General features: G+C 43.3%; 2 protein-coding genes across 7 annotated transcripts; one reads left to right on the top strand and one right to left on the bottom strand.

Annotated features, from left to right (window-relative positions):
* The first annotated feature begins 928 nt into the window (after positions 1-928).
* Positions 929-14,928, top strand: LOC117778652 (serine/threonine-protein kinase tousled-like 1-B). 4 transcript variants are annotated; one of them, XM_034614375.1, is made up of 22 exons: positions 929-1,577; positions 3,368-3,489; positions 4,601-4,669; positions 4,837-4,875; positions 5,001-5,076; positions 5,162-5,205; positions 5,309-5,392; positions 5,512-5,592; positions 5,699-5,791; positions 5,912-6,022; positions 7,249-7,385; positions 7,561-7,752; positions 8,036-8,102; positions 8,772-8,869; positions 9,109-9,190; positions 9,305-9,396; positions 9,494-9,583; positions 10,075-10,244; positions 10,503-10,638; positions 11,117-11,228; positions 11,530-11,637; positions 12,621-14,928. In XM_034614375.1, exons 1-22 carry the CDS (start codon positions 1,451-1,453, stop codon positions 12,768-12,770), a joined length of 2,280 nt encoding a protein of 759 aa, XP_034470266.1. In that variant the 5' UTR covers positions 929-1,450; the 3' UTR covers positions 12,771-14,928. The 4 variants fall into 4 exon arrangements, with proteins under 4 accessions (XP_034470266.1, XP_034470264.1, XP_034470268.1 ...); XM_034614373.1 differs by having other exon boundaries at positions 5,303-5,392; XM_034614377.1 differs by lacking the exon at positions 4,837-4,875.
* A 1,159-nt stretch (positions 14,929-16,087) lies between these two features.
* Positions 16,088-23,644, bottom strand: LOC117778654 (Golgi reassembly-stacking protein 2-like). 3 transcript variants are annotated; one of them, XM_034614381.1, is made up of 10 exons: positions 23,461-23,644; positions 22,730-22,810; positions 22,436-22,639; positions 22,172-22,258; positions 21,908-22,071; positions 21,317-21,449; positions 20,696-20,819; positions 19,799-19,906; positions 19,129-19,250; positions 16,088-17,500 (listed from the first exon to the last, which is right to left on the bottom strand). In XM_034614381.1, exons 1-10 carry the CDS (start codon positions 23,521-23,523, stop codon positions 17,234-17,236), a joined length of 1,353 nt encoding a protein of 450 aa, XP_034470272.1. In that variant the 5' UTR covers positions 23,524-23,644; the 3' UTR covers positions 16,088-17,233. The 3 variants fall into 3 exon arrangements, with proteins under 3 accessions (XP_034470272.1, XP_034470273.1, XP_034470274.1); XM_034614382.1 differs by having other exon boundaries at positions 21,908-22,053; XM_034614383.1 differs by having other exon boundaries at positions 21,908-22,038.
* Positions 23,645-25,296: the final 1,652 nt, after the last annotated feature.

Raw genomic sequence — 25,296 nt, 5'->3', positions numbered from 1 at the left:
AAGAATAGAGGCCAAACATTCAGCTCTCGATATATATAGGTGTGTGTGTGTGTGTGTGTGTGTGTGTGTGTGTGTGTGCGTGTGCGTGTTGCCCTACAAGACGGCATTTTGATGCACTGCACCAAATTTGGAACAAAAGACCCTATAGCCCAGACCACATCACTATCCTCCCACCTGCACTCCCCTTCCTGCAACTTGTATTTCAAGACTGAAAAACAGCATACCAGGACCGTACCTAACACACACACACACACACACACACACACACATCTCTCTCAATCTCACTCTCTCTGTCTGTCCGTCTCTCTCACACACTCTCTCTCTCTTTCTCTCACTCTGTCTCTCTCTCTCTCTTTCTGTCACACACACACTCTCTCTCACTCTCACTTTCTTTATATCTCTCTCTCTCACACACACACACACACACACACACACTCTCCCTCTCTTTGTGTACACTCAGTGTATATGAGGCTTGTCTGTATATATGTCTGTATATTGTATACACATATATATATATATATATATATATAAATATATATATATATATATATTAATTATTAATTAATGTATACAATTGAATCCCTGTGTGTATGTGAATTTATGTATATTTACACATATCTTGTTGTTTTCTTATATTGTTTTGACAATGTACATATTTGTATTTTATTAGTGTGTTATATTATATAATATATTATTGTATATTATAATCTGTGATAATTTATTTTTTAGTTGTATTGTATACATGTGTAATTACATGTAAACAACATATTTTATATAAATATATACAATTGTGTGTATGTCTGAATGTGTGTAGTGCGTGCGTGTTTGTGTGTATGTGTGTGTGCGTGTGTGTGTGTGTGTGTGTGTGTGTGTGTGTGTGTGTGTGTGTGTGTGTGTGTGTGTGCGCGCGTGTGTGTGTGTGTCTTCCTGCTCGTCAAGCAGTCAGCAACTTTCGGCCATTTTTGGTTGTTTTCCTCAGCACAGCAGGCTGATCTGAGGAGGAGGAGGGCTGTGCTCCACACTGAACCTCGGGCTGCTGTGGAGGAAGATAAAATGATCCAGGATCAGCGTGTGTCGGTGTCATGCCATCCCCCCTCGCGCTGCTAGGTGCGCGCCAGCCTCGCGATAGCCTCGCCTACTGGAATCAAACCTCCGCTCGCGCACTGGATGCTGAGAGACGCGCGGTGCGTTGCGTTTCGGTGCGTGCGGTGCGGTGCGGTGCGGTCATCATGCAAAGGTTACACCGGATCCGTCTCAGCGAGCCCGTGAAGAAGAAGAAGCCGCTCCCCCGCAGGACCCGCTCGGGTCGCAGCGAACGAGACGTCTAGCGAATCGACCAGCTCTCGTTTCCGGGCCTGTTCGGCGACAGCAGGTGTCGATGGACGCAAGTTTGGGATTTCCGTGAAACGGCAGAGTGAACGCTGGCTCCTCTCGGCGGTAAAGTGGCTTCATGAGTGTCCAAAGTAACAGTGGAAGTGGTGGTGGAAGTTTGGAGGCGACGCCATCTTGGTCGCAGCTCTCCTCGTCCCCAACGATTTCTCAACAACATATAACGGCGACCGCAAAGAGCAAGGAAGGTACATACCAGCCCGCCGAGGGCACCGCCGACCCTGCTCCCCTGAAAGTGTGTTCCCTGCGGGAGAAGTGGGGGGGTCGGGGGCCGTGTCGAGCTAACGTGTAGTGGAGTAGAAATGGATGTCAAGTTCACTGATGCCGTGAATTGGAAGCCAAACGTCAGCTGTCAGTGGAGTTGATGGCCAGTCTGAGTAGCAGCGGGCTATCGTGTCTGCACAAAGGCAGCGCTAGCTTCTTGTTCAGTGTCAGCCCACAGGACTCCTGCTTAGTTGTAGCGACGCGGTGCGAATACTGTGTTTTTAATGGCAGTTTGTAACATCCAGCTCTCAACAGCAGCCTCTAGTTAGAGTGAGGGAAACAGCGTAGCAGCGGATCCATGAATGCACAGCAATGCATGTCCCCGCTGCTGTGAACTTGTGAACAGGCCCCGTTTCATACTTTGTGCTCAGTTTGGAAGCGTCTGCTTTTACAGTGTCCTCGACGATTTTACTTACTGTGGACGTGATTGTAACAATGTAATCCAAGTGGATTGGTTATAGGTCATAACACGTTTATTCACACATGTATGTCGACAGCTGTGGTGTTAACAAGTCGTCAAAAACAGTTCAAATCACTGCTCCAGGATGTTGTTTGGTTTGTTGACTTCAATGCCAACTTCGGAGTCTCAAGCGTTAATGCACTTAGACACAGAGAACCGCTGGGATACGAAGCTCTAGCATTATAGATGTAAAGGAGCCAAATCACTCTGCCTTGTCCTTAGGTAACCTCACACGGGCCTTGTAGTGAGCTCTCAGTTTCTGTGCACAAGGGTTTCATAATGTCCATACTGCCTTTTAGGGCTCGCCCCTGTGCCAGACGCGGTGTAATGATGACAGCCAGTAAATGTCCAATAAGGAAACAAACACTTACAGCAGCAGCACCCAGCTGGGAGCACGGGATCTGTGTGTGTGTCTGTGTGTATCTGTGTGTATCTGTGTGTGTGTCTTTCCCTGGAAACTGGTCGTCATGGAACAGCGCCCAGTCAGGCAGCATATATGTCAGCCTATCTGATTGGAGTGGTTTTATGTTGTGGTCCTGATTTACAGCTGTAAAGGTTTAACACGCAGACATCTGCAACTCTGAGTGTATACTGAGGAAATTAAAATGTAAAACCAGGCTTTGAAAACTAAAGGCAGTTTCCTGTTTCAGCAGCGTGATGGACACTGTTGCTCATTTGTAGCATCTTTTAGACACGACGCTGCCGCTGAAAGGCCCCAAATGTCCATTTACATTGCAGCATGTCATGGATAAATCTTCCAGGGTCTCAGATGATGCATAGTTCCAGAGGTTTTGAGATCCATTAATGTGAGAGCGTTGTGCACAGAAGCCGTTGTTGCAGTCTCTGAGAGAAATAGAAGCGCTGGTTGAAGATTGTATGTGTTGGACTCGCCGGCCTCGACTCTTCTCCATCCCGGCTCCCCAGTGGCCGAATGACCTTACTGCTCAAGTTAGAAATGCAGTGTCATCTTAAGTATCTACCATCATAGGATGGAAGTGCACCTTTTCAAGAGCTACCTTCTGCACCTACAGTTAAATCCATATTCTATTTTTATCCCAGTGATCACTCCAATTTTCTCTAATCCTCCCCCAGATACTGTCCTCCTCTCCTCGTAGCGCTCAGTACATTTTTCACATGAATATTAGTTTTTTAGATTCCTCACACTGCTACGCACTACTGTTTGTTAGTAATGGTGATAATGTAAGCGTTGTAACCTTACTCTGTTGCCCCCCCACCACCCCTACCTCATACCAGGCCCCATGGAGGAGCTGCACAGCCTGGACCCCAGGAGACAGGAGCTGTTGGAGGCCAGGTTTACAGGAGCTGTCAGTGGCAACACAGGAGGCAGCACTGGGAGCACCAGTGGAGGTGCTAAGGTAACAGATGCTCAGAAATGCTCCCGCCTCGTTTTTTCAGATGCGTCACACACACACACACACACATACACAGTTCAACCGCAGACTAAAGACTATGACTAACTTTATATGAACAACTATATTCCCGACTATTGACCTCATTCTGGATGGGACACTACTTTAATAATGGTGTTTACATAAGTTGCTAATATAATATTCCTTTCATATTCCTGTTTACATGTTACGGAGCATAGTCTGATCATGATTCATGTCATTGTGTCCACAACGGCATTACGTTGGACGTTATTCCTCCAGTTTCAAAACCCCAAACTGAAATAGTTAATTGTACGATGGTACCGTATCTCGCTACAACTCCCTTTTCATTTTTATCTTGATTACAACCACGGTGTGCGTCGACAAGCAGTTGGTAACTGCTGTATGTCAGTGTCGCAAAATGCTGAGGAAAATTCCAACAGGATGTTTTAATGCAATTACATGTCAATATAATGAAACTTAGGTCAGAATATTCCACATGTCTTAATTCCATTATTGCTTATTCCAAGTATGACCTTATTCGAGTTAAGATAATCAGAAAATGTGGTCTATATGATAGAGTCTAATTCAGACTATTGTCTTAATCAGGTTAATATCAGAATATTGGTGTCCATGTAAAAGTAGTCAATGATAATGCTAACAACAAGCAGAGCTTACTTGAAGCAGTAAAAATGTTGTACAAAAGGTGAATTAGTCTCGAAGCTTGTGATCATGAGGGACTAACTCTTTGATGATAGCTCCGAGAAGATCAGAAAGTCAGGGGAGTTTTTGGTCCATGGAAATGACAAACTAACCTTAGTTCCTGTGGTGGAAAAGCAGGTTAAAGTTCCTGTTTTCATTAAAAGGACACCATCTTCCTGGAAATATTTGTTTGATGGAAAACTTCCAAGTGACACGCCTAATAACTGAAGATCTCAATTCCTCTCAGACGTGGCACACTAGAGGCCTGCCTCTAGGCTTTGTGTCAAAGTTGTTTACATTTCATGAGGTCACAGAACTTCAAATATATCACATACTGTACCTGCGCCGACTAAACTATACTGTATATGCTCACTTATTTAATCGTCTCTGTGTGTAGGGCCTGGCCAACGAGTCCTCTAACCACAGCTATGGCAGCCTGGGCTCGTCTAGCGACAAGGAGTCAGAGGTAACACACACACAGACGCAGTGACCCTTTTTAGTGCAATTAAATGTTACACATTACATTACACAGTTAAAAGCAGATTTACTACAGTTTTTTTTGGTGCACGGCCCACTCGCCTTTCTGTCTTTCCAACTACCTCCACCTCTTCCTCTCTTCTCTCCTCTTTCTAGAACTCTGATTTGAAAAGAGGGAGCTCCCCCGCCTACTCAGTATGTACTTCTCCTTCCTGCTGCTCTCTCCTGCCGTACACCACCACTGAATCCTGCTTAGTTTGGTAAAACATCTGGGATTTATATCTCATTTGTTTCCTCCTCTATTTCCTATTGATTTACAGACCCCAGAGAAGAAGCACTCTGAATCGTCCAGAGGGAGGAAAAGGAAAGCTGACACCTACTCAGAGAGTAGTCAAGGTATGACTGACACCACTACAAGATCAGTGTAATGTATTATTTATTACTGCTACTTGCATTAAAATGTGTTCATATTTCTTTGCAGGGAAGACCTCAACACGTGGGCCCAAGATCAGCGACTACTTTGATGTGATTATGACAGCAACGAGTGTTATGCAAAGATGTCACTATTTTTATCAGCTTGCACGTGATTCTTTAGTCAATGCAATCTTTTTTTTCTGCAAAGTTCCAGGGAGGAAATGGTTCCAGTCCAGTCAGAGGCCTCCCATCAGCTCGTCGCTCTCCACAGAACTCGCACTCTGCTCCAGGCTCAATCGTGAGTTTTTGAAAGTCACACAATTACCTTACCTTTCTGATGAATTACTTGCATGTGACGTGGATGTAAGTCTCTGTTGTATGTGTAACTACAAGGTTTAACAAAACCTCTGTATCTAGATCCGGCAGAATAGCTCCTCTCCTACAAGTCTGTGTTTTGGGGAACACAATCTTAAAGCGTCCTCCAGCAAGTTTGTCCAGGTAATGTTAAGCACACAGAAAACACACTTGTATTCACAATTTCCACATTTTACAGTATTCCCGTAATACACAATCTGACTGGTACATGTATGTGTGGTCATCTTAGACGGAGTTAACAGGGATTAAACTTGCTGCTCTGGAGAGCAACAAGAGTCTGGACCTGGAAAAGAAAGAGGGGCGAATAGATGACCTGCTCAGGGTGAGTTCACTGTCTATATCCCATGTCTTGATGAGATATAGGATGCTTGGATTGGAGGATGTCACCTCATTATTCGGTCGTACTATATTTCTTACTCTCCCCATTGTCTGTCTTTAACAGGCGAACTGTGACCTGCGGAGACAGATTGATGAACAGCAAAAACTCCTGGAGAAATACAAGGAGAGGCTCAACAAGTGCATCACCATGAGCAAGAAATTGCTTATAGAAAAGGTCTGTTTTCGCATACTCACGTTTGGATATCCACCGTATGTTCGTCATCACACCACAGCATCTGAAATTTAAAGATACCAAGAGGGAGACAAATATACTAACAGCTACACAGCGTGTATGAATGTAACAGAGACACCAAATTGATAAAAAATGTCTTTTACATGTAATGTGTTCACAACATGTAGAAGATTTGAAGATTTACTTCCAAAGGTATTAATAAAGTGCAGATTTATGATGCATTCACTCCAAACGCAGAGCAAACTCTTTATGCAAGCATTTACATACAAAGTCAATGCAAAGACCAAAATAGATGCAAATAGATGCCTTTCACTACGCCTGGCAGGAATGACGCGACTCAATGGAAGACGCAAAATTCACATCATTTGCCTTTCCTGCTCGAGTGGAAATATTGTAACTAGAGCAAAAAATTAGCATGATGCAATGTCGTGAAAGCCAATCAGCATTGAGAATGAAACTTGCCAGAGACAGGTCCTGGCACCAATACGAGCTAACAGATCATCAAACCGGCCACTGGTCAGCCTCAGGCAGTCATCAGGACGCAGCTCCTGGAGAAGACGGTGAAATTCCCTGATTCCCTGAGTCTCCGGATGGTCTTGTGGACCCACACTACAACACTGGCTTCTCCAGCATTTCCACAACAAGTGCTACGTAGCAGTTCTAGTCACTTCAGAGAGTAGTCCTCCACATCGGAGGAGAATGAGCAAATATTCACAAATTATCCTGCGGCCAAACTTGCATGAGTAACGCGACACAAAAATTAGCTTGGCATTTGGTGTGAATGCAGCATTAAACTCACACTAGAAATGGTGCCAACACAGTCACACCTTTCCCATAATTAGTCCAATATTCTCTGGTGTTTTATCTTTGCTTTGGTCCACATCGAATGACGGTAAAACTCTGGTAATATGTTGCTTTATGGGGCTTTAAAATGCCTGGATATTTAGCCTCGTAATTAAAAAATAACCTTTTTTCTTCATGGGTGATCTGTCGTCATCTGTTGTGGCTTGGATTGTGGCTTGGATTGTGCCTCGTGTGTGCGCTGATTTGGACAAAAGTATCTGCCACAATAGTAAATGTCATATACATATAATGCAGAGATGAGAAACACTCTCTTTAGTTGCTACTTTAGAGACACCTTCAGCTTCACTGTCCCATCATTTCTCATTATGTGCGTGTGTGTCTGGCTGCCTGGTTCTCGTGCACAGAGCACCCAGGAGAAGCAGTCGTGTCGTGAGAAGAGCATGCAGGATCGCCTCCGCCTCGGTCACTTCACCACCGTCAGACATGGAGCATCCTACACGGAGCAGTGGACTGATGGATATGCATTCCAGAACCTGATCAAGTGAGCCACTGCATTAGAATTGGATTTGAAGGGTCCTAAATACACAGGAGAATTTAAAAGCACCTTCTTTTTTTTTTTTACAACCAGAAGAAAACTTATTTTAAGATGTTTATCTCATTCCCCTGTATCTCCCATGTGACCCGCGCCCTCTCCTTCTGTGTCCCACTCTCTACAGGCAACAGGAGGGTATAAACCAGCAGAGAGAGGACATAGAGCGACAGAGGAAGCTGCTGGCCAAGAGGAAGCCTCCAAACACGCCGTCCCCCTCCCTCTCGGTGGCCTCCACCTCTGAACCCAAGCAGCGCAAAACCAAGGTGGTCAATGGCAATGATTCGGACCCCTTCCTCAAGCCCTCGCTGCCCCAGCTGTAAGTTTATTGAAACAAATGATGGCAGTGTGAAACTGGAGGATTCTAGAACTGATGTTTATATTGTTTTGGGCTGTTTTTACATCTTTTATCTTTTCAATTTACTGAGAACTGAGCGAAAGGTGCTCATTTTGTTTCTAACTGGAGGATTAGAAACTAATTGCAAGGTGAAATAGAACTGAATTTATTAATTCCTGTAGATCATAATGAATGTTTCCAAAACAGTGTGTTTGCTCATATTGTTGTTCTCTTTATGGGTTTTGACTTGTTTATGTTTTGACAGATTGACCCTGGCTGAGTACCACGAGCAGGAAGAGATCTTTAAGCTCCGACTTGGACATCTGAAGAAGGTCAGTAAAAATATGTATATTATCATATCAAACAAAACATCAATAAGAAAGGTGTATTACCAGAAGACATTTCATTAAGTGTCATCATGAAATAGAGAAATCTAATGACTGAAAAAAAAATTGTGAAAAGCAAGACCAGGATTTTTGGTTTTGCATGGACTTGCGACAGGGACGTGGAATTTTTATTGAGAGTGAGAATTAGAAACACTTAATTTGTTATCGATGTTATTCAAGTCGGGACTGATGAGATCCAATTAGGAAGCTAATACGGGTCTCTGCATCACTCTTTCCAAACGTCTCAGTTTCTGCCCGTCCAGACTAAAACGCAAACCTCTGAGTTTTCAAACTAAAGCAGGACTAGCAGCGTTTTCCAAAGTCTCTGTTTCAGGAGTTGGGAAACTCAATGCATTTTAAATAAAGACATATTAGTGTAGATGAAGCCATCGTTTAATATAACCGGTGGAATCATCAAATGGCATCAAAACGGTCACGGCTGAGTTGGATGCAGTACTCCCACGTTCAGCTTTAAATAACCACCGGAGTCTTCATTTGTCAGCAAATTGTTTGATTGCATAAATAAGGAATAAGTAAATGTGATTCGTTTTACAAACATTTTAACACTACACGAACTGAAATGTGAAATGCTGCATCTCATCTTGGTGTTTGTAGGAGGAAGCTGAGATTCAGGCGGAGCTGGAGCGTTTGGAGCGGGTGAGGAACCTTCACATCAGAGAGCTGAAGAGGATCAACAATGAGGACAGCTCGGCGTAAGTCCACTCCACACACAGCAAGGGATGAATGTAAATCATGGTTAGATGATACTACATTTAAACTTTTGATTCAGTTATGCTTTAATCCAGAGGAGCGATACAATCGTCTTTCTTTGCAGATCGGTTGTTTTAAAGTCAACATTGCATTTGCCAGATCAGTTCCTAGTTTAAGGTGATGAGCATTTCCTCCTCATGTTCCCTCATGATATTAAACATTAATGTTCCTCGTCACACAGGTTTAAAGACCATCCTACTCTGAATGAGAGGTACCTGCTGCTGCACTTGCTGGGCAGGGGCGGCTTCAGTGAAGTCTATAAGGTAATAACTGTAGTGCGGCACAAGTAATTGTCGTTCTTTCACCCTGTGTAAAGTATGTTCAGACACAAAGGTGGGTGTATGATGTGTGTGTGTGTGTGTTCTTATCAATCACAGGCTTTTGACCTGTTTGAGCAGCGCTATGCAGCCGTTAAAATCCACCAACTCAACAAGAACTGGAGAGAGGAGAAGAAGGAGAATTATCACAAGTAGGTCTCGTCTGGAACAGTTAAATTCTGACGCACGAAGACAAAGTGTCACCGCAGTCACACACTACTGACTACTTTGACATTTATTTCCTTCCAGGCATGCATGCAGGGAGTACCGGATACACAAGCAGCTGGACCATCCCAGAATAGTGAAATTGTACGACTACTTCTCTCTGGATACTGACACGTGAGTCACCTCTGACCTCTGCCAGCTGCCGCCCTGCTGGGTCGACATATCCTCAGGTTGCTGGGTTAAAAAAATGTTGTTTGATTTGCGTTTAAGCAGCAGGTTGCACATCAGTAAGAGTCAAACCAAGATGACCCTGCACAGTGAATGTTCAAATAATGCAAAAGTTGTTTGTAATCGGCCTCGGGGCTTGACGTCAGAGCTACAAGTTAGAGCAAATAACACAGGGGTAAGAAATATGTGTGATTCAGCATCAGCATGTCCTGACACTGGTTAACGTTTAGCTGTGAAGTGTTGATTACGCTTGTGACATCTAGTCACCCAAACTCAAAAGAGTTAAAGAAACTGGTAGCCATCGTTATATACACACACAGATGTCACTGAGTACTTTTTTTAATTGTTGACTTTTATTTGTTCTCATTGAGTTGATCATTTAGATCTTTCTCTCCTGTATGTGACCGTGTGTCCGTCACCGCCCTCTGTTCTCTCAGGTTCTGTACAGTGCTGGAGTTCTGTGAAGGAAACGACCTGGACTTCTACCTTAAACAAAACAAGCTGATGTCAGAGAAGGAGGCTCGCTCCATCGTCATGCAGATTGTCAGCGCCCTGCGATACCTCAATGAGATCAAACCTCCCATCATCCACTACGACCTCAAACCTGGTGGGTCACATTTCCAGTATTAAAAACCAGTATCTACGTCAAGATGAATTATACATTTAAGTGTTAGTCAAATGGTTTAATCTTGGTAATTTAAAATTGAATACCGAGTTTGTTGCTTGCAGTGTTTGCATCTTCTTAGAAGAGGGTGCAAACTTTTATAAAATCAGTCATTTAGATCTTTTCAGTTGCTCTGAGAGCTTTACTTCTTAAACTGTGGTCAAACCCTGAACTGAGTCTCGCTGTCTGTGTGGTACACAGGTAACATCCTATTGGTGGACGGAACTGCGTGTGGAGAAATCAAAATCACAGACTTTGGCCTGTCGAAGATCATGGACGACGATAACTACGGTGTGGATGGGATGGACCTCACATCACAGGGCGCTGGTACCTACTGGTAAGACACAAACCCTGAAAGCAGACACCAATCCCCCAACCTACTTTGGCGCATTGTGTACTTACGGTTGTTTACATCTTGGAAACAAAATGCAACACTGGCAAGACAGCGAGTTGAAAGAGTGAGAGACTGTTTCTGCCATGTTTGTGACGTTGAATATGACTCACCAGAGTAAAAAACGGGGGCTATTTTCTCTACTGGCAAATGGATAGACATCAATCGCCTTTTAAACAGGTTTACCTGCATTTAAAAAAACCTGCCCATACCCGCAAAGTTTAATTTGTAATACTGTAGGATGTTGGTCGGACGCCTGAAGGGTTCAGCACACATTACCCTTATACTACTGACAGTATTATTGGCAGTGAATAGTTACCTATTACATTTCCTTTCGCTCATTTACGTTCAATTAAATAAATAAATAAAAAATATGCATGAACTCTTTTGTGACATGGTTATGATTCTGTGCTTGCATTTCCAGGTACCTCCCGCCCGAGTGTTTTGTGGTGGGGAAGGAGCCGCCTAAGATTTCCAACAAGGTGGACGTTTGGTCCGTGGGAGTGATCTTCTTCCAGTGCCTCTATGGACGCAAGGTACAGCAATACAACAAACGACACATTACACTTATGAAAGAGCACATGAATTAAATAATTTGTGAATTATGATACAATAATAACACAGATGCACGTGGGTTTTAACAATATGTTATTAATTTCCATTTCCATTCATCTTTGAGACATTGCTTTTAAATGTAGAAGATTAAGATCTGTAGACATGAGCTGTGTGCTTCATGGACTTTAATCTTCAATTCAGTGTTCATGAAACAATAGGTGATAGATGAAGCATTGGAAAAGACTTTGTATTGTGGTCATGTGAGCGTCTTGTTCTCTGCAGCCGTTTGGTCACAACCAGTCTCAACAAGACATTCTCCAGGAAAACACCATCCTCAAAGCCACAGAGGTCCAGTTTCCTGCAAAACCACAGGCCAGCACAGAGGCCAAGGTAACAGACACACTCATACACACACACACACACACACACACTCATATACATGTGTAGTCACTTAAAGGAGAGGGCCATTGTGTCCGTTTTACTTTAGGCTTGACATCTCTTGTTAACTCTACCTCTGTATCTGCTTAATCACCATCTTCTGCAAATAGCATCTTCTACTCACCTTACAGTGTTACTTTATTCATTATAAGTCAGCATTTGGTTGATGTGATTCCACATCAACCAAATGTAGGCTAAAGCCCATGAGATGTACCAAGGGCAGGGGTTCAGACTGTGGGGTGGGAATGACAGAGGCACCATCCTTCCTGTTACAAGTTCCTTTAACATCTGAATGATTTAAAGATGAAGTCTTTGCTTTGTGTTGCTTTGATTAAACACCATGAAAAACCAATGTTCTTCTTCACATTGATCCAAACTGCTGTCATTAATCAGTACTATTGTGTCATTTCAAACATTTGGCTAATTCGGCAAAATAAACCTGAGACATTGAGGTGATGGACGTTTCAGTGTAAACAGAAGAGCAGAATGTCTGATAGTTAATCATCATTTTGTCCAATATTAGAAGACATAATCATAAATGAGCTGAGACATGGTGTGTTGTAATTAGTTATGTTATTAATATGCATGTACATAGTATAAATTAAGTATGAAGGTCGTCAGAAAATTCAATCACATGCTGACACGTGCTCAACCATCTGAATCAACTCTAATGTGTAACAGTAAAAAGATCAGTTTACGGTGTAGTCTTTATCACCAAACAGACAAAACCAAACATAGACTCTCTGCTGTATTGTAGCTTTTGATAAACATGAAGAGTACTTGCACGCACGCACGCACACACACACACACACACACACACACACACACACACACACACACACACACACACACACACACACACACACACACACACACACACACACACACACACACAGACTGCATCTCACTCTCTGAAATCCTCCTGTGCTCTGCAGGCGTTCATCAGGCGCTGTCTGGCCTACCGTAAGGAGGACAGGTTCGACGTTCACCAACTGTGCTCGGACACCTACCTCCTCCCTCACATGAGACGCTCAAACTCCTCCGGCACCCTGCAGCCCTCCGTCTCCTCTCTGCCCACCTACTGATTGGCTCTCTCACGTGACTGACAGGACCCTCTAGCCAATCCCGAGGCAGGATTGTTGAAGCTGAAGGATCTTTTTCTTTTTTTTTTTTTTTTTACCTGAGCTGCCCCTAAAAATGGATAAGTTGGCAACTGAACAGAATCAAATGAAGAGATGGATAGAAGAGAGGAGGAGCAGAGGGGATACACCACCTTCGCACGTGTTGTGTCCTTGAACTCGACCGTGCGAGACAGGTCAAAGAAGAAAGACTGAGAAGTTGAAGGGAAATGGAAAGAGAGGCGCAGTGGTAGAACAGAAATGAGTGGAATAGCTCCAGATTGTTCGGAGCAGAAAAAGGAAATGATGAAGTTATTGGATTAGTTTATGGACTTTAATAATTAACCCCTCTTAGGAGACATTTCAACAGCTGTAGGAGCTGCTAGATGTCCTGTCCGTTCCCACCTCTACACACACATACACAAACATCCAATAAACCTAGCAGCAGGCGACAGAAGAGAGGTGTGTGTGGTGCAGAGGAGGTACGAGTGTGTGTGGACGACCTGTTTAACTCGGCAGTCCATTCGAACGAAGCATAAAATGGTGGTTGAACTTCCCCTCGTTGCCCCTACGCACACAACAGGGCTTGATTTAGAAGTGTAGGTTGTGACCTGGATGGGACTTGACAAGAACAAAATGGGAAAAAAAAAAGTTCCAGATTAAATTTCTGGACTCGATTTGCACTTGTGATCCAGACCGTGCTCGTCTGATCTCACAGACTTGGCATGAAGTACCGCAGCGTGGGCTCGCCCTGGACTAAATTCTCCATTCACATTTTTCTTTTGTTGTTTTTGCGAAGCAGTTCAGTTCAGGTCCACTCAAAGTGGACGTGTGAATGTGTCTTAATCCATTGTTGCTGTTCAGGTAAGGGTAGAAACGTTTCAAAAGGGCGGAGTATTACAGCACTATGTCGCCACAGATGCGTCATGAACCTGCCTGAGAGGAACTGGACTGGTCTGAGCGACCGGATCAGCCGTCTCTACGGCGCAAAGACTCGGGGACACAGAATTTCAGTGAACATTTCATGTGTAGGAGACGCACTCGCAGAAATATATAGTCCTGAGGCATATCCCTGCTTCCCAGTGTCTCACTTTGCTCCGTTTATTTGTGTTTCTGTTTGAAAGCTGTTCTCAGTTTGCTGCTATAAATGTTGCTTTTAGTTGGTAACGTGTGAATGGTTTCTCGCATATGTGCATACTTGAACTGTGTTAAGAGGAACACTCTCCGAAGCATCTTCTTTTCTGAAATGGACACCGGCTGCGCTGATCGAGGGGGACGCGACACGTTCTTCTGCCAACAACATCAAATGTCCACGTGGGTTCCTTTTTTGTTTACTTTCATGTAAAGGTCCAACAGACACTGTATGGAGCTCAGTCCCATTCTGCTGTGTAGTGAGAGTTGGTCAAAGCCAGCGGAGGTGGGCCCCCGCCCCGTGTTGCAGCATGTTTTACTGCGGCTACAAATCAAGTGGATATATCCAAATGTTGTCGTCCTCTAAATAAAACACTTAACCTGTATGTCGTCGTGACGTTTTACGCTCCTCTCAAAACACAGACAACCCCTGGACACTGGCCCACAGCGCGCCTGTGGCAATGAAGGGGGATGTCCACAGGTGAGGAATCAGATGAAGGACAAGTGAGTGGGGGGGGGGGGGTCTAATCTTCCCTCTCCGCTCTGGCCTGCTTTAACAATAAGTCTCTGCTGATTTTCCTTGTCAGCCGAAAAACCCAAACACAGTTGAAGTTTCAGTTAGCGACAGGTGAATTAAACTGCAGGAAGTACCTGGTGTCACGGCTTGCTGCTCCCAGAAGAAAGCCAGTGATGGAAGTGAAGTCTGTGTCCACTTTGATTAAGTCTCATTCCATCCACTTGAGTGCAGGAAGGCAGAAAACAAACCAATCCCCTTTTGTCTTCTTCTTTTTTTCCCCTCCTTTCCTGACAAAACAGTGGAAGTGGTGCTGGCAGTGAAGTGTATATCCCCCCCCACCCCCATGATTAATGAGAGCTGTGTGTTGACAGATGCAAGTACAGCCATTAGTAATCTACATGTCAGATCACATTAGTGGTGAGGGGGTGCAACGCAGGGCCACCATCATCCATATGCAATAAAGATCGCTTTACAAGACTTAATTCCCGCAGTGTGACCCATATTTCCTGTCGGCGGTTGCGCAACCTCGGCAGCAAGTGTTTGACACAAAAGATGGAGGCGACGGTGCCTGTGTGAAGATCCTGGCACGTTCACATTCTTTACACATGGCGCCATCTGTCACAATGTTTCGCAATATAACGCAGCGGGATTTGCTGAATAATTATACTGATGTGACTATTTACATGAGGCTTAAAGCAGATGACCAGTCCACTTCACTGGTGTTTGGTCTGTTCAGCTTCTTCTGTCGTGAAACAGTCTTTCAGGCATTTTCTCTCATTTTCAGGTGCTTTGTTCCCTCCTGTATTTTTCACTCTCATTTTACATTTTTTCTACATCTGTGCTGCATACTTTTTTTTTTTACCTCCACCAAGAGCTCTGGTTTGTTTTCGCCCCTGTCCCTTTGTCTGTTGTTTGTGAGCAAGATTACACAAAACCAACTGAGCTCATTACCACATAACTTGGTGGAAGGATGTGTTTTCTTTTATTTCTTTAACATTGCGATAGGGAATAACATTTTCACAATTCCTCTGGAGAGTGACTCGTGGATCTGGATGAAAAAGGTAAGGCACACTTAAGGGAAATATTGAAATTATTGTAATTATCATTATTGGATTATTGTTGGCAACAGTGGGTTACATGCGTCTCAAAAAAGAATCTCTCGAGGCCCTAAAGCCAAGTTTGCCAATTGTTTGCTTTTCTAAAACTGGTATAAAATGTTGGTCTTACAAATTAATAGACGTAGGCCTTACATTGAGTTTCTCTTGGCACCTCCAACTCTGACAGTTTTCCATTATCCCTGGGCCTTGTCGGAGGTTTAAGCTCCACTGAGTGAAATTCTACTTCACTATTTGTTTCTCCCAAATGTTTCTGCAGCACCTGCTTATTCCGTCTGTCCATTTTTCCTTAATTATCAATAAATCACCTTTAATTTCCAGGTGATCAGTGTAAAGCACACCAGCCTGTGGTAGTGATGGACACTTGTGGACATGACCCATCTGGTTTTCCACAGATGAGCTGTACTGTGATGTCATTCTCCTCCATTAGAAATGTTTCTCCTTGATAACGATACTGTCACAGAATTTAAAAGAACAGAAAGACAGGTTTGACTTTATGAAAGGAAACGAGAGGCATCATGTAAAATTTATTTGGCTTTATTGCTTGCACTGTGCATCCTGCAGATGTTTTCAGAAACCTGTTACAGCACCACCTTGTGCCTATACTGCATCACTGCTCACCAAATAGCTCTGACCATGCCAGGAGACGCTAGTGTCTAATTTAATATTTCTACATCCCCGTTTAGCCTAATAACAACCACAAGCTCTACTCAGTAGCTCTTGTGACTGTAAGCGTGCGTCTCTTCTGGTATGTACTTCAGACTGTAACCGTCACCGTGTGGTCGACTCAACGTGCACTGAGAGTTCAGGGTTCAAACATGGACACATACAAAAAAAGAAAGGGACATACTAATAATTTCAAAACACAAAGGTGGTGCAAAATAATGCAGATTCATTCATTGGGTGGAAACACTTAACTAAACAATTAATACATGTCAATCAAATTCATCTATTGGTCAATGGGGGGGGGGGGGGGGGGGGGGGGGGGGGGGGTCTATTAGCTAATAATAAAAGGCTACATGTTAGGGCTGGACGATAAGACAAGTAATATAAAACATGTTCATATTTACCTATTGTTTTAATACAGCAGTACTTCATTATTTCCTGTGTCCACGTCTAATATGTTTAATGGTTTACTCCTGATTGGTTGGTTGAACTTCCATTTGTAACATGATGTAGGGAAGTGATTCTCTGAATTCAAATTATCACCAGCCCCATTGAGATAAACTGTTTATATAGAAAACATACATATATAACTATGAAACGGAGGATTGCCAGATCAGAAAAGGGGAAAATCTTAAGATGGATATTTCCTCTTGATGTAACGGCAGAAGTGCGAAGCAAACTACAAACCTAAGAGTAGACCTCTTCCTCCTCATACAGTAGCTTAGGAAAGCTCCGTGACAATCAGGTAATAATAAAATGTTTGTAAGAGTCTAGATCTGTCCCCCAATCTTCATATCCATTCATCCTTCCTCACTCCACACAAGCTTCCTCACCCACAGCTGGAGCATGATGGCCTGTGTCTGATCTAGTGCAGCCGTTCTGCCTGTCCCTCTGGGCCAAATAAATAGAAAAAACACAGATAAAGACAGACGGGGGAGGAGAAAAAGAGAAACCGGATGTGTGTTTTGGTTTTAATGGCAGGTGCGATCTTCTTTCCCAGGTTATGACGACGTTTGTGTTATTTCCGTGGGAGCTGGGGATTCCGTGGCGTTCGTTGGGAGGGCTTCCGTGGACGCCGTGAAGCCGGCGGCGGGGGCGACAGCAGGCGCCGCTGTGACTGTGACAGCGGCGGTGGTGGTGGGTAAGAGAGGGGCCAGTCCCTGAGGCAGGAGAGGAGGCATCTGGGAGGGCAGCATGGTGGAAAGAGGGGGGAACGGGACCAGACCCGGCAAGTTGAGGGGTGGGAGAGAGGCCAGATGAGGGACTGTCGAAACAGAATGGAAGGATTAAAGTTATAGTCACATGATGAAGTTTTGACTCCTTTTGATGTCAGGATTCAGATTTAAACAGACCATATACACTACAGCTGGGTAATAAAATCAATTGTTATTGCAATACTTTTTTTATCAATAGCACAAAACTGATCTACCTCAGATATTTTATTCTAATAGTAATGTGACATTTTTGGTATTAATTATTGATATCAATTGATATGATAATTTATATCTATATTGCCCATCTCTACTATCTACTTTAAATGAGTATGAATATATAGTCTTAGTTTAGCCTATACAGTAGACCAGTGGTCACCAACCTTTTCGAGCCCAAGATCACTTTTTAATTCGTAAGCCGAGATCTACCACCCTGATATCTTCCAAAAAACCCACTTACGAGGGTCATATTTATAATTTTTTGCAATTTATGTTAAAGGCTGAATGTACAAGAAATAAATATACACAAAGAGAGGCAGTTGTGCAACTTTTTCTATTCAATGCACAATATTCAAATTAATATCAATTCATATTTACAATGCAAAATATGTAGCTTCTCAGTTCCACCACATGTTCTGCAGAGGAGCTGCTACTGCAGCACAATGTTGTTACATATAGGCTTTGATTTGAATATGGCCACAAATATGATTATTGCCCTGTATGAAAGAAGTCCCTTGTACTAAAATAAAAACCAGTACTACACAGTATGAAGCCGTGCATCTTCCGCTCTTGCAAATATTTCACATAAAAAAACATTTTTAAACAAGGGAATGGATTCCATTAACAGAAACGCTGGAGTGCTTTTATTTTGAAAAGGCATACAGAAATGTTGCAACCATTTGTTTGTGACATAAATTCATCAGAAAAACATTAAAACTCAGGTAAGATAATTTTCTCTGTTTATTCTGCTGTGAACCATAATGTTTATCTGTTTATGACACGAATGTATTAACATCACTTCCCGAACCCGTTTCAAAGTAAAAGCACTCCAGCGTTTCACTTTCGGGAATCCACTCATTTGTTCAAACGGGGCTTTGATTGTTATCGACAGACCGAAAGATGCGCATCTTCATACCGTAGAGTACTGACATTTAGTTTCGTACATAAACCAACTTTTTCTTGAAGGAAATGCAGGAGATAAACCAGCAGCTCAGACGCCAGTTAGCGGACACACAGCGCGTGTGAAAAACAGACAACCGACACACAGCTGATCTGCGGTGCGACTACAGCCAGTGAGTCCAGAGAGTTCGGGGATCGACAGTGAAGACTGGGAGATCGATCGGTAGATCGCGATCGACGGGTTGGCGACCACTGCAGTAGACTATGGTACGGCACGGCTTGGTATACAAGCATGGCTCATGATATGTACAGCAAACACACCAAGCAAATACTTACATACATTATAATTTGAATGTAGATGAAATACTGACTTCAGACTATAAATGTAAATTGCCGTCTGAACTCTAACAATAGAGTTCCCCATAGTACCATAGTATATTCTTGTGATCCCTTAAAACAAAGCAACGTCTGCTAGTGACCAGCTGCCGTTCTGGGAGCCATTTCTACGCAGTGTTTATTAAGAGTAAAAATCTACAACTGCATCCAAAAGAAGACTTTTATTTACCTGTTCCCAGTGGCGGTAAAGTGCTGGTGCCTGCTAGTGACAAGGCACTGAGGTCTGGGAGTGGCAGGTTGAGGTTGGGGAGGTTAGGGAGAGGAGGTAAGCCACCTGGGAGGGCCATCAGACCTACACAGACACAAAAACATTATGTAATGGGGGGTAAGCTGGGTATTAGTCATTCATCTTGAACTGCAAGTGCCTCTATATACATTTCAGAAGTTTGGTTAGTTTACTTAGTCTTAACAGAGAAGGATACACCCTGGAATGAAAAGCCCTGTATGTTAGCGTGGAGGTCTGATAGAGGTCATAGCTACAAAGGGAGAAAGACTGAACGACGACAGTATGAGCGAGGTTGGTTGTGGTGGATATGAACACACTGGTTTTGTGAGCTTCTGCTACTTCTGCTAGAAAATTTAAGCTAAACACTGTTTACCAATAATGGCAGCTCGTCCTTAAGGAAACACGCCGGGTGTACAAACTTAAACTTGACAAATGGATAAAGAAGTTGAGGCAGACCTTTCCCTTTTTATCTGGAAGGGTGTGACCACCTGTATAAATCTACAGAAAGAGAGCTGTAACGCCGCTGATACCCTTGAGCTTTTTTCAAATGTCACAGATTCACTGACTCAGCAGACTGACGGCGTGCGTGCGTGCGTGCGTGAGAAAACACCCACCTGGTAGCGTGGTGGCAGGGTTGAAGCTGGTGGCGGCACGATTCAGTGGAATGAGGGGACTGAGGGAGGGGCTGGTGGAAGAGGAGAGCAGCGGGACTGTGGGCAAACCTGGACGGGAAACAAGAATAATACATTAGGTGAGAATATGTGGAGTAAATATATCATGTTTATTACATCCACCGAGGAGGTTACATTGTCACTCCTGTCCGTTTGTTTGTCAGCAGGAATACGCAAAAACTACAGAAAAGATTTTCCCAAAACCTTTCTGACAGAACCCATTACCTTTTCTGGACAAAGGTACATTGCTCTGGGTTGATTTTGTGTTTTTTTATTTCCCAGGCATCAGCGCAGAAATCTTTATCAACAGACTTTCTAAACAAAAACATGTGTGTGATTGAATTTAACCCATTTAGACCTGGTGCAACTGGGTGTGACATTTGTGTGCTTCTTCTTTGGAGCTGAATGAGATGTGCGTGTTTTCTATGATGTCATCGTTTAAGACAGGTGACTGATGAAATACGGTCGGACGATAAGTGATAAATTTAAAGAGGAGGAAGAAGGGGGAGTTCTCAGCTAGTTTGCCAGTTTTATTGTTTTCTTTTTGAATGTTCATTAAGTGTCGGAAAACTGCAATCATTTGCAATAAAAGCCAAATGTTTAAGCTATCAAAAGTTTTTAATTCATGTCTCCATCTGCTTCAGAGGCTGAGAAATTGAAGGTAATTGGCAATTCTGTCAGCTCCCTAAGAAACGCACAGGTTTTAGGTCATTGTTTTATTCAGCGCCTTGGGTCTGAATGGGTTAAGGGGACTGGTGGGACTTGGCACAAGTATGCGCTCTACACAGTGCCATTCTACTTGAGTGTGTGACCATTCACATAATGAGCACTGGGAAATACCTGTCTGCAGCTCGCTGGGCATGGTGGGTGGGGCTGTGCTGATTGACAGGCCAGACAGTGCATCTTCTAGGCTTGTGGGGACAGCAGATGCAGCGGGAGGAGGAGACACTGCTGAAAGCTGGACCTGAAGCAGTTAAAACAGAGGGGACGGAGGTAGAGAAAAAAGATGCTGCTGTCAAACAGATAAGGTCACATTCATCCAAACGTGCAAGCAGCTCTAATGAGTAGCATTGCTCTCTGTCCCTCCGGCCTGCTCTGCTGCATACGTAACGAGAAAACTTGCATTTTGAGTGTGTGAACACTTGAAAAAGAAATGAGAGGCCACAGGACACAAAACTTAAATCTTTTCAATGTCATGCACACACTCTGCATACTGATGCCTTAAGTTTTGGCTGGTGGGATAAAAAGCACAGGAGACCAGTGTACAGGGATACACAGTGGTAAGGATTATTGGGATTTACACAATGTAATACTCAAGTATGGATGCAAATTGGGATTTTCAGATTTGCAGGCATTGCATTTATATTTTACAGATGTTTTGCTTTTAACATGTCCCCAATCTGGATTGTGTAATACTGTAATATAGGTCGACAAGGACTATAAATGTGTGCTTGGTTTCACCTCAGTGAATCCATCCTTCAGTGGACTGATGGGCTCACTGGGATTATTTCCAGGGAAACAGATCTTCTTCCCTTCTTCAAAAGGCCGAGTGGGAATCCTGTGAAGGTATCCATAACCAATCCCACATCCAAGGCTGGAAAACAAAGAAAACAGTTACATTTTTCATTCATTTTGACTTGCTTTGCCTTTTGTATTCCCTATTATTACCTCCACAAATGAGATTATCTTGTTGTCTGTCTGTTTGCAGGTATCACGCAAAAACTACAAGATGGATTATCAAGAAATTTGGTGAAAGGATGCAATAAGTTTGATTACCGACTCCTCCAGTTTGCATTCTGAAGCATGCTTTACTGAACCCTAAATTGCCCCTGATGTGTGTTCTGACAGTGTATGAATGATGTGTGATAGAAAAAGCACAGAGCATAGAAATGTTGTACGGATGTGTTTGTGAATAGGTGAATGCGAATTGTACTGTAAAGGGCTTGGAGTGGTTGATAAAACTAGAAAAGCACTATACTGTCCATTTACCATTAAACATATCACTTTATAGCAGTGAGTGTAACAGGAAGGATGAAAGTGTATATGTGTTACCTGCCCTCTCCTCCCCAGGCAGTGTTGGGTGTGATGACCACCTCTCTACAGTTGTCAGTGTCCGTGTTGTACACATAGAGCTTCAGGCCTTTCCCCTCGTGGCTCTCTATCAGAGAGAACAGGTCCTCTGACTGCAGGACGGAGTCATATTGTGGCAGAGAGGTCCGGGGGAAAAAAAGGAGGAGACAACACGGTTAATACCATGATCAGCTGGACAATGTGAAGGAGTGATAGAAGGGAGGATGTGAAGCGCTCTTAAACTACCTCATTCATTACAGTGTCGGCTCCGATGATGTAGTCAGTGTGCGGCCGCAAGCCGGCCAGGGCTGCTGGGGAGTTTGGCTCCACTTCCTGTTAAAGAAAGCAGGGGGGGATATAAATGCACAGAAAACTGTTTTGTCACATATAACAGCATACTGGTCAAAAAACCCATCAACACCAACTAACATCTGGCTTTTGTCTGCAATGGGAATGGGTACAATCAGCATTCACTCCCGGGGACAGAGGGGTTTTATCGGGGCTACCTACCAGCACATGCCAAACATTCTCATTGGCTCCTTCAAAGCTGCAGAAACGAATGGACACACCAAGCAAGCCCTGCCCTCCCCACAGGTTACTGGGTGTGACGGTGGACTCCCGCAGCTCCAGAGTCTTCGAGGAGTAAACCAGCATCTTCACTGGTTTCTCTACACTGGCTTTCAACAAGTCCTTCAGAGTGTCGTTATCCTTGTTCTGCAAAAAAAAAAGAAGAGGCAACCATGAAACACATTGGCCATTATGACTTCTTTTTGATCCTGTGCGACAGTTGCTGTCTTTCCTCACCAGTCTGGTATTATTGATGGAGACAATGAAATCAAAGAAAGGCTCCAGCCCTGCACGGTGTCCAGGGGAATTCTCCTGAACCTGCAAGAGAAGTGAGAGACAACCTGAGCTGCTGCTGGATGTGACACCCATTATTGCACTTCTATCTGACGTGCTCTGTACATACAGCCCAAACAGGTTGAACATACAAGAGAGCCCCTGCTGTGTCTGTGTTCCCTGTTGTGATGTGCCTCTCTCACCTTAACCAGCACCCACTGATAACGCCATCTCTTATCTCTGCTATGCCTGATAATAAACTAACCTGAGCCCTGAACACAACACGAGCTTGTTACCGGAAATCTCATGTGTCAATTTTTGCCAGAAAAGGTGAAAGACGCACTGTGTGCCCGTCCGATAATGGATGTATCCACAGAACCAGCTTGGCAACTGTCATTCAATGCAGCTACGTAGCTTCAGCTAACATTAGCACTGGTGTTACTACTAGTAATGTAAGCACATTTATTCAGTTACCCGGCGGACATGACAATGGAACCCGTCGGAAACCGTGTGTGACACGGACTCCAGTCTAAAAGCTCGCGGTGTTTTCTCCTGACATGTTGGTGGTGGTGTGCAGGGGGAGGCCCCGGCAGACATCCCCGGCCTGTCGTCAACACACGGAGCCGACAAAGCTGCGGGTGAGCCCGGACGCTAAGCTAACGGCTAACAGCGGGGTGTCGGAGCTGAGCACTCACCCGGAGGACGTGGTACCCCTCGGAGCCTCCGCCCGGTATCTCCACGCTCTGAGACCCTCCCATGCTGTCGCTCTTAAGGCTCCGGAGGTGTTTATATGGCCGCTAGCACCCAGCAGAGGTGAGACAGCTGAACCACACACAAACACCGGGTACACGTAGCCAAGTGACTGAGCGGTGCGCATGCGCCGTTACGTGGCAGGAAGTAGGGCCTCAGCGAAATGTGCACATTTCAGGCGGTTTCTGTCTTTACCTGTGAAAGAGGTTCAGTAACTGATGTTAAACACTTTGCTTTTACCCCCACATCCTCACACTCCTGATGTGGAGAATGCTGTGTTTGATTTTTGATTGGATTATATCGAGCTCTATCTCATTTACATTTGTAAACTGTGGAGATTATACTGGATTTTCTTGGACATCAAGCTGCACAGTCACTGAGACAGAAATCACATGTTTTAACTATGTGACCTGTTTTGATCACATGCATTATTATTTATTTGTGCGTGAGATATGTGTGCAAGACCCAATACAAATATTGTATCTCTTTTTCTCACTTAACATTTTCTCTGACCATGCTCTTTGCTGAGCTGACCTGTCCTAGCGTTAAAACTGTTTTTATTCAGAGAAATCTTTAACGGTAACCCGTCACCAAATGTTGACACTAACATCTTTCAGTATTCAAAACGTTTCTATATTTTTTACATTACTAAATATAATTATAATATTTAATAATGTAGCAATCTTTTGAGAAGTATTGTCCCATCACTTCTCACTCAGGTTAATCAATTAAAAATATTAGAAATTATATTGTAACAAATATTCTGCCACAATAAATCTTTATTTACATTTTATTTATTTATTTATATTGTATGCTTTTGCCTTTACCACTGACTGTTCTACTTTAACCTTCTTACAAAGCTCTTTATGAAGCACAAGAAAATCTTAATCAAAACTATATAACACATCCTGACCTTAATGACGATGGCAAAGCTTTTTCTTTTGTCTTAGATCCAAACCAAGTTGCAAAAGCAAATACATATTCCCTCTCAAATGTCGACATCAACATCAACTCTTTTCCAACTTCTCTCCAATGAACCAATTAAATTGATCAGATATTCTTTCAGGCCATACCACTGTATGTCATATCACCATATTATGTAAACTGCTGAAGTAATATGTTGTACCAGTTGAGGTAAATCTACTCTACACACACACACACACACACACACACACACACACACACACACACACACACACACACACACACACACACACACACACTATGCTTACACACACACACACTATGCTTACATACAGTATCAACCACAATACAAAACAGAGGTAGCTTAAATCTAAAGTAGATGAGCAAAACTAAGCATTTAAATAATATTCATTAAATGTTTAAGGTAAAGCTAAACCTAACTTTGAATTATAATCATTCTAAATCTGGCCTTGTGAAGGGTTAAGTTGAAAGAGTTTCTTATAATGATTTTTAATATTAAGTGGGTTTATTTATCTAGATTGCAGCATTTATGAAAAAGTAGGTCATCATTTGAGGCTACTTCTCTGTTGTTTTATTGATATGTAGTGTATATTATTATCTGCCCTACTTGGTGATTTTCTGGACCCTAATGTGTTTACCTGCTCCATCGTGGTGCATAGTGTGTTTTCATGCCCTGTGTTGTCTCTTACTGGTTCTGTCCAGTTCCCTTGTGTTTCTTTTTACTTTGGATTGTCTGCCTACCACCCAAAATATCTGTAAGTCACTTTATTCACATCAAAATATCTTTACTGCACAACAAGCCTTCGTTGTATCTGCATTTGAGCCTGAAATCCTTT

This window comes from Hippoglossus hippoglossus, chromosome 17 (assembly GCF_009819705.1).
Source record: "Hippoglossus hippoglossus isolate fHipHip1 chromosome 17, fHipHip1.pri, whole genome shotgun sequence".
Lineage (NCBI taxonomy): Eukaryota > Metazoa > Chordata > Actinopteri > Pleuronectiformes > Pleuronectidae > Hippoglossus > Hippoglossus hippoglossus.
Note: the sequence above shows the minus strand (reverse complement) of the source record. Positions and strands in the feature narration are given on the sequence as shown.

Coding starts and splice junctions, on each gene's coding strand:
- LOC117778652 (XM_034614373.1), top strand. CDS start 1,451: ATGAGTGTCCAAAGTAACAGTGGAAGTGGTGGTGGAAGTTTGGAGGCG. Junction 5,593..5,698: donor CCTCCAGCAAGTTTGTCCAG/GTAATGTTAAGC, acceptor TGGTCATCTTAG/ACGGAGTTAACAGGGATTAA. Junction 9,397..9,493: donor AAGAAGGAGAATTATCACAA/GTAGGTCTCGTC, acceptor ATTTCCTTCCAG/GCATGCATGCAGGGAGTACC.
- LOC117778654 (XM_034614381.1), bottom strand. CDS start 23,523: ATGGGAGGGTCTCAGAGCGTGGAGATACCGGGCGGAGGCTCCGAGGGG. Junction 22,640..22,729: donor CCATCAATAATACCAGACTG/GTGAGGAAAGAC, acceptor TTTTTTTTGCAG/AACAAGGATAACGACACTCT. Junction 22,072..22,171: donor CCGACACTGTAATGAATGAG/GTAGTTTAAGAG, acceptor TTTTTCCCCCGG/ACCTCTCTGCCACAATATGA.